General features: G+C 34.3%; 2 protein-coding genes across 2 annotated transcripts; both read right to left on the bottom strand.

The window, feature by feature from the left end:
- Positions 1–801: 801 nt before the first annotated feature.
- Positions 802–6,095, bottom strand: LOC145030665 (phospholipase D delta-like). Its single transcript, XM_078979056.1, has 10 exons — positions 4,972–6,095; positions 4,350–4,466; positions 3,791–3,985; positions 3,360–3,641; positions 3,187–3,255; positions 2,738–2,885; positions 2,431–2,579; positions 1,808–1,960; positions 1,529–1,729; positions 802–1,449 (listed from the first exon to the last, which is right to left on the bottom strand). The coding sequence occupies exons 1-10, from the start codon at positions 5,911–5,913 to the stop codon at positions 1,159–1,161; spliced, it is 2,547 nt and encodes an 848-aa protein (XP_078835182.1). The 5' UTR covers positions 5,914–6,095; the 3' UTR covers positions 802–1,158.
- A 767-nt stretch (positions 6,096–6,862) lies between these two features.
- LOC145030664 (uncharacterized protein At1g76070-like) lies at positions 6,863–7,958 on the bottom strand. The gene has a single exon (XM_078979055.1). The coding sequence runs from the start codon at positions 7,904–7,906 to the stop codon at positions 7,022–7,024; it is 885 nt and encodes a 294-aa protein (XP_078835181.1). The 5' UTR covers positions 7,907–7,958; the 3' UTR covers positions 6,863–7,021.
- Between the last annotated feature and the right edge of the window lie 238 nt (positions 7,959–8,196).

The raw sequence follows: 8,196 nt of genomic DNA, 5'->3' as shown, positions 1-8,196 counted from the left end.
CATTTCATAGTGGCCATACCATTTTGTCGTCGGGACCATAACAAAATATGTGAATTTTTTGCTAAATCTTGATAAATAGTCGAGAAAAATGGTATTTTAGTCATTTTCTCTATAATAGTTAAGCTATTTAAACGATTTTTCTAAGGATTTAATAAAAAATTGTTCACAATTCACAAATTTGTTGTTATGGAAACCTTAATTTTTTTTGTCGCGACACAGTTAGTTTATAAGATAGTTTATTTTTTGAGATTTTTGGGTTGTCGTCTTTGGTAAAAAAATTAAAAATTATAAGCTAGTTTTTTGAAAAGCTATTTAAACTAGTTTTTTTTTTATAATTTTCCGATATACCCTTAATTATTTATATATAATTCATTCTTATGTCATTTTATATCTTCCAACTAATTTTATAAAATACGTTTTTTTATTAGTTAGTTTTTTAACTATGGATCGGTTTAGGTAGGTCGATCATTTAAAATAAAAATAATAATAATAAAAGCTTAACAGCTCAACTTTTAGGGTGTATTTGGCCTTCCTTTTCAAACAATTTTTGGGCTTTTAACTTTTTAAAAAAGTCCAAAAAATATTTAGAAAAATAGAAAAGTTCTTTTAAATCGACACCAAACTATATTTTCGGCCCCCCAAATGAAAGATTGAAACTCTGCCATTAGAGTAGCCCGACTGAGTTAGAGGCTTTTAGATGTGATATCAAATAGTCTCATAGGTTGAGTCAACCTCTTACCAGAACCACGAAGAGGCATATCAAACAACCCTTAAGGATTATGTAAATGAGCAAAATACAAATGAAAAAACAGATCCACCCCATGAAGTTACTAAAAAATGGATTATGTAAGTTACTTCTTTAAACACTAAATTAATAAAAAAAAAAATAACATCATGTAAGCTTACCCTACAAAAAATAGCATAACTCATCCGAGTATATGCACGTATATATTTTTATATATACACATGACATGATATTGACAATCAACACTTGTCAGTTTCCATAATCGGAAAACTTCACAAAAAATGGCAATGTACTTTGTTTTCCGTTATAACCTAACCCAACTCATGCCAAATTCCAAAAAGGGTATTAAGTATTAACCTTTTTTTATAATTTTGCAAGAAAGATGATTTGAAAAGTCAATAAGTCAACGAGTTTTATGTGGTCAAGGCACTAGGGAGGTTAGAAAGAGAACCAAGAACCTTACCCCCAACATCCGGGAAACATTCGTGTCCAGGTAAGGGACTTACTTTTCCGTCCTCATCGACTTTGACAGGGTATTTAAGAAGGTGGCCTTGTAGAGGGGTAAAATCGTCCGATGTGAATCTTGTCCAATTTTCTTCTGCTAAATTGTTTACATTTTGCACACAGTCTAAGCTTTGTGGCTCCTTGATGTGGTCTTCAATTCCCATGTGTTCTGCCCATAATGACATTCTATATCCGTATACCTAATCATTGTTTTTCTTCTAATGAGAAGGGTATTTTCGTCTTTTTGCATAATAAAAAAATTTAAAAAAAAATACTAACTTGACCACGAGGATGGTCTTGCTTTTGAGTCCACGTGTGATTAGGCTGATAAGCGCCCATAGCTATCTCTGTATCTCTTGAACCAGCCATTGATCTTTGGTTGATGTTAGCAGATCCTAATATCACATACTCATCATCTACAATCATTCCTTTAGCATGTACATATATCATGAACCTTCCGTTTTTATAAGAAGCCGAAACCTGAAATTTTTATAAATAAAATAAAAACAGTAGAAACATGTGTTATAATTATATATGCAATGTTGCATCGTTATTTACCGAATTACTTCCGGAAGTTGAGTCTTCTTCTTTGCCTCTTTCACGGTTCCCAAGGCAGTAGAAATTTAAGTAGTCTTGTGGATGTGCATCCGTGATTTCTGAATTCTTTAGCTCTTGAGCTATAATATCGTACATCATTTGCATAGTTTGTCCCTGGGAGACCCAACCACAATTAATTAATCCAAGGGTAAAATGGTCATTTTATCATTTTATGAACTAAAATGAGTAAATTACACGAATGGTTCCTATGGTTTGGGGTAATTTTCACGTTTGGTCCCTAACTTATTTTTTTAACTCAGAACGTCCCTACAGTTTGTTTTTTTTTGCGCGCTTGGTCCCTATCTTACCTAAAAAGACTATTTTGCCCTTGAGTTTTTAATTTATTTAAATAAGGTGGGGTAGGTAAGGTAAGGTGAGGTGGAAGTGGGGTTGGGGTGTGTTTATTTAAATAAACTAAAAAATCAATGGCAAAATAGTCTTTTTAGGTAAGATAGGAACCAAGTGCGCAAAAAAAACAAACTGTAAGGACCTTACGAGTTAAAAAAATAAGTTAAGGACCAAACGTGAAAATCACCCCAAACCATAGGGACCATTCGTGTAATTTAAACTCAATTAAAATCTACCTGCCAGAATAAAATTTCTTGAACAGGGGCAGAGGTGGGATGGCCTTCAGGCCACATTGGAATGATGATGTAAACCGCAAATCTCTCATTTGCCCTTATCTTACTAGTAATCTTTAATGTAATCTCCATTGGTATTAAATGATCAGCACCTAACAATACAAAAAAAAAAGTAACCATTTTCCTCAAAATCAAAAAAGGATAAAGTAACACATTAATTAATTAAGATCATAAAATGAGAAAAAAAAATTCAAAATACATGTTATGAAATGTAGAAGATTGATGAAGATTTAGATAGAAAGTGCACAACCTGCATCTTTATGAGATAGCCATCCGTATGATGACCCGAGAAAATATTGATTCTCAATATAGATGAACTTCTTTGCAGATCTTATGGCTTGAATGTAGGCTTTTTGAATGCTCTTATCAATCACAAGATGTTTTGCACAAACTAGTTTCTGCAATACGTAAAAGCAGTTATTTCAACACTGGACATGTCAATATATATTCAATTCTTGTAAAAGATTTCGATAATGTCAACAAACTAGTTTCCACCTATGTGATTCAAACTTTTTTCAAAAGGTTTCAACCACTCAACTTTCAATTTGGTTCCATTGTTGTAATATCGTGTATTTATTTTGTTGACGTGGCAAATTCATTGATACAATTTCATAACTGGTATGAAGTTGAGTGGAACAAGTGTGAAATTTGATTGATACTTAGTGATAATTGTCTCATTTCTTTGTAACAAAAATAAACCTGATTTTCAGCTTCTCGAGCATCTTTTGGAAATCCTCTCAACGAGCCAGAATCGATTGAGCGGAAAACCTGTGAATGAGTTAAAGAAATCGCAATAAATCAATTTTGAAAAAGAATTACAGAACAACGATTAGATTTTGAACAATTTTTCTCATATTTGAAGAATGATGAACCTGAACATGCCAGTTTTGAGGATCGTTGTCTCTTGAAAGCCATGAAGCAGGAGCATCTTCTGGAAGATCAGAGGAAGGATTGAGTATCCATGAAATGCGTTCTATTTTAAGCAACGCATCTTCATGACAATGAGATATTCTTTTGAAACGGCGTCCAAGTTCAGACCATCTTGTGGCTTTTCTCCATCTTTGCTCGAAGTTTGTGAGAACATCGTATGCAGCTGGACCATCGATTTTGCAATGTAAATCATGCCATGGTTCCCTTGGAGCACGTGTACCTGACTATTTATTCATGATTTTGAAAATTTTACCCTAATTTGGATAGCATTTATGTAATTTACTAGATTTTTCGTACTACAGTGTTGTAATACGAGAGCTAAAATAGACAAAAAGGTTGAAAATGTAGTTGAAATAATGATTCATAAACTTACAGAAAATGTTGGATTGTGAAAATCGGTGGCGAATACAGTGTCGACATCTTGAAATAGACGATGATCTGGTGTGTCATAGCGTCCATCGCAGAGGTCCAATCCTCCAATAAAAGCGGATATTTTCCTGTAATTTCCTTGGGCGAATGTATCCACTATCACACATTTTTGATGATGAGTGTATAGAGTTCCAACAACCTGTATGATTTAAAGGGACCAATTATTATCAAATATCAACCTCGGCTATAAGCTACCAAATTAATAAGATTATAATAAAAAAATGAAATGTAAAGGGTTACTTTTAGAAAACAAAACTATAATGTCAACTAGTTGCATGTTCATTTCATTCTATATAATTATATAAAGTAAAATGATGAACATTATTGTGACTTTTAGCTGTTGTAGATTTTCGCATTCATACACATGGACAAAATGTTATTAAAGAAACCATAATAACCTAAAGTACTAGAACCTTTTGAACTTGCACATGGCAATAATCTAATAGAAAATTCTGTGAATTGAACACGTTAATAAAATATGGAAAATGGTCAAAAGAACATGCCTGTTGTTTAATAATGCTAAGCTTAGTGCTTGCATATCGGGGAGACAATACACAATGTACAGATGAGTGTTTGAAAAACTTCCGAGTATCTTCATCATGAGTTTGCATCACTCCTTCCTGTTTACACAATATTAACAAAAAAAATCATAACAAAGTCAAAGACTTCATATCTTCTTTTTCTATTTGTTCCTTTCCAATTTCATAATTTCTACTTTTGGTCATGATTTGGCACATTTTATTATTTTAAAACCTTTGTTTGAATGACAATGTTTTCGTCTTGACATGTAAGACAAATGTTTGTTAAATTACCTAACCTACGCATTAATAATAAAACTGATGGAATATCACATACCAAACTCAATCATATTGTCTACCCAATTCAAGAGCATCAATTAATGTGCAATATAATGTTTGAACATTTATTTTATATTTGATATGTCCAAAACCATTGCATATAACTCAAATTGTAACAACAGACGTGACACCTTTTTTGATAGTTAATTCACAGAAATATTATAAGATGTGTAAAAAATTCGATTTAATGTAAGGAATCATGAAGAATAAGATTGAATGAACATGAAGTAAAAACCCATAATGCCAGAAGGGATAATTGAACAAATACCGTTTTAATGAAGAATTTGTTGTGTGAAGTCTTATCATCCCAAACAAGCAACAAAACCCTCACACCTTCTTCTGATTTGTACTTCAACAACTCACCAAGAGTCAAATCTCCACCATTTGGCAATGGCATGTTTGGCTCTCTGATCAGCTTCACCTTATCGTAAATCGACCACCCAACAATGTACACAAGATGATGTGCTTCCAGTATAGCATGACAAATATCTTCCCAACACCCCCTCTGCTTAAAGAAATTACACTCTCCACCCTCTTCTCCTCCATCCAGTTCAATTTCCGGTAACGTCCCTTCCACCGTGTGAGCATCCTGATACAGAGTCACACTCCCACCGGATCTCACCGGAAAATAACTATCCCTCAAGCAAAAGGACTCCTCGCCCTCGATTGATTGATCGTTCTGCTCTTCACAAGAGGTATATTGGAGCTGTAATCGTATCGCGCAATTAGGCTTTGGTTGTTTACCAGATGGACCGATAATTGGGAACCAATCGTCAATAAGCTCCCCGGATTGAATCCTTTCGGCGGAGATCATAGCCACACCGATCAATTCAGCACCGAAAACATCATTATCTTTTATTTGAATCTCCACATGAGTTACCGGATGCGCGACTGGCGTAACGAAATGCTCGTCCCACACAGGGTCCTGTGAGTTAGGGATCACGCGCGTCCGTGCGACGGTGGCACCGGCGAGACAGACGGATGCGTACGGGTCACAGGTAACGAATCTACGTCGGCGCGGCGTTCCTTTCTTCGATGACGCCGTCGGTGGTTTCGAAGGTTCGAGAGCGTTTAAGCAACGTCGAACACGTTGCGTCAATACGTCCATGTTCGGCAAACATTGAGCTTCGGATATCGTAAATTCTAAGACTCCATGAAGATAAATGATCGGATCTGAGTCTGAATCACCGCTACCCATTAGCAACAACATTGGATTTTATTTTTATTTTTTTGCTCTGTAAAATGTGATTAAAGGAAGTGCAATGGCGTTTTCTCACGCCGGAGAAATTGACGAAGGTAATAAGTTGGTGGTGCCGTCGCACTTCCGGCGTACTTCCAGCGGCGGAGGATACTAAAAATGGCAAGTCTGCGGCGGAGAAGGTGGTCGAACTATTGGGCAACGAAATCGTAAAACTCCTGAACACGTGCAGAGCCAAATTAGAATTTTAAATATTTTTGAATAAAAAAATGTTTACCAAATAAACATAGATTGCACACGTACGTTGAAAGCCTTTTGTATGATCACTTCAAAAGAATAAAATTTTATTGATTGTACATGGAATTGGTTGTTAATAACTTAATTTAATTTTAAAACTAATATTGTTATTTATAATAAACTGTTAAATATTATTTGAAAATATATTCATAAAAAATAGAATTGGTTGAGAATATATGTATTTTTAGAGCAAATTGCAAATTTGCAATAGAAAATGATTAATCTAAATATCGTAAAAGAAGCCTTTCGTGTTGACCTGTCAACAATTATTTTCTAATTGTTAAATATAAATTATATAAAATAAATATTTTATATACTAAACTTATTATAAAATATACGTGGTTAAGATAATTAGTATTTTAATAAAAATAATTTCAAATGTAAACATTTGAATATATTTAATATCTAGATTTCAACATGCTTAAATTGCTCGACCAAAATTATTTTTAACTAATTTTTTAATAAAACGTACAAGGGTGTATAAATATTAGGAATGACTAAAAGACTACAATTAATGGTGCCCTATTTGTTACTCTTCAAGCTTTTTTTTTTTCCTTACGTGTGAGTAAGTCTTTTCTAACAAAAAATATCTCAATGAATATATATGCAATTGTGTGAAATCAATTTCCCAGAATTGTATATATTCAGCATTACAAAACCAAAATTGGTGTATAATATTTATTTACAACATTCTTCAAAAGAAAATACATTTAAAGAAATCCTTGTGACCATTTACACATGACTCAAACAAATCAAAAAAATATTAAATAAAAGAATTCTCCACAAAAAAGACCAATAAATCTTATAATTCCAAAAAAAAAAATTAAATATCATGCAATTGAAGAGGCTTAAGTTGAGGCATGGTTCTTCTCTTCCACAGATTAATTTCCTTTCTTGGCTCCAAATTTAAACCTGCAACTGTCATGAATTTATCATCAAACCCTTGATTTCTCATCACCACTGGAGCAGAAGAAGGCATTTTAATCTCTTCATCATCACTTTCTTCATCGGAATAATAACTCCGACCACCGGAATCCATGGCTGCAGCCTCTAATTTTGTCCAATCAATATTCGAAAGCTTACCCCGACCACTAGAAAACCGCTTCATCGAGCTCAAACTTGGAGTTTTGTCAAGATACAATGGAGCCTTTGACCTTTTATCATCAAGATCTGGTTTTCTTCTACTGCTGCCGGGGGTAATCGAAATCCCACCAAATATTTTCTTAAACCCTAACTTTTTCTTGCTCTTACTTTCAGTTTTCGATGAATCTTCATCATCCTCGACGTTATATGTCCTCGCCGGCGTGAAAGATGTTGCTCGTGAAGCTTTATCTTTGGGTTTTACTTTTACAGAGTTAGTTGCTTTGTTGCCGTCTACGCCGTTCCCATGGCGGCGTTGTAGCTTTTCTTTTTGATGCTTGCACTTGACTTGACCCATGCATGAAACTCTTGGGGAAGTGGGTTCGTAGATGATGGTGTAATCTGAATTGTTCTTGATTTTCCGGCGAGTATCAGCCGGAATCATGGAAACCAGGGGACCGGAGAAGCCAATTCCGAGATTGGATTTATGGGTTTTTTCCGATGATCTCTTGTCTTTCGCCGGACTGTAAATCGGAGGGTTTTGAAACGTAACCGATGATGTTGCTCTTGGTAGAAACTTCAAGAGTGTGTTCTTTGCTTTTGCTGATGATACCTTTTGTTGATCCATTTGCTTATGTATGATCGAATCTTATCTTCAAGAATGAAATAATGACTAATGACATACTTTTTGGGTGTATATATATTGTGATCCAAGGAAAGAGAGAGGAAGGTAGGTGGTGGGGGAGAAAAGTCACGAACTCCGGCGATATGAAGTGAGACAAAATTAGGGTAACGTGTTTAGAATAAAAAAGTCAATAGTAAAACTTAGGTTAAGTTAACCTAGTTTGACTCATTTGAAGGTTATTTCATAAAACTAGCCCCTACACTTTTGATAGTTTAATATACGGTCCAAAACTT

The sequence above is a fragment of the Lactuca saligna genome, chromosome 2, assembly GCF_052625555.1.
Source record: "Lactuca saligna cultivar CGN05327 chromosome 2, ASM5262555v1, whole genome shotgun sequence".
NCBI classification, from domain to species: Eukaryota; Viridiplantae; Streptophyta; class Magnoliopsida; order Asterales; family Asteraceae; genus Lactuca; species Lactuca saligna.
The sequence above is the reverse complement of the archived record's forward strand: the minus strand, read 5'-3'. Positions and strand labels throughout refer to the sequence as shown.

What these genes read in the sequence shown, in the direction of transcription:
- LOC145030665 (XM_078979056.1), bottom strand. Translation starts at nt 5,913, where the DNA reads ATGTTGTTGCTAATGGGTAGCGGTGATTCAGACTCAGATCCGATCATT. An exon ending in CTCGAGAAGCTGAAAATCAG is followed by an intron (nt 2,886 to 3,186) that starts GTTTATTTTTGT and finishes TACGTATTGCAG; the next exon opens with AAACTAGTTTGTGCAAAACA. An exon ending in AAGACCATCCTCGTGGTCAA is followed by an intron (nt 1,450 to 1,528) that starts GTTAGTATTTTT and finishes AACAATGATTAG; the next exon opens with GTATACGGATATAGAATGTC.
- LOC145030664 (XM_078979055.1), bottom strand. Translation starts at nt 7,906, where the DNA reads ATGGATCAACAAAAGGTATCATCAGCAAAAGCAAAGAACACACTCTTG.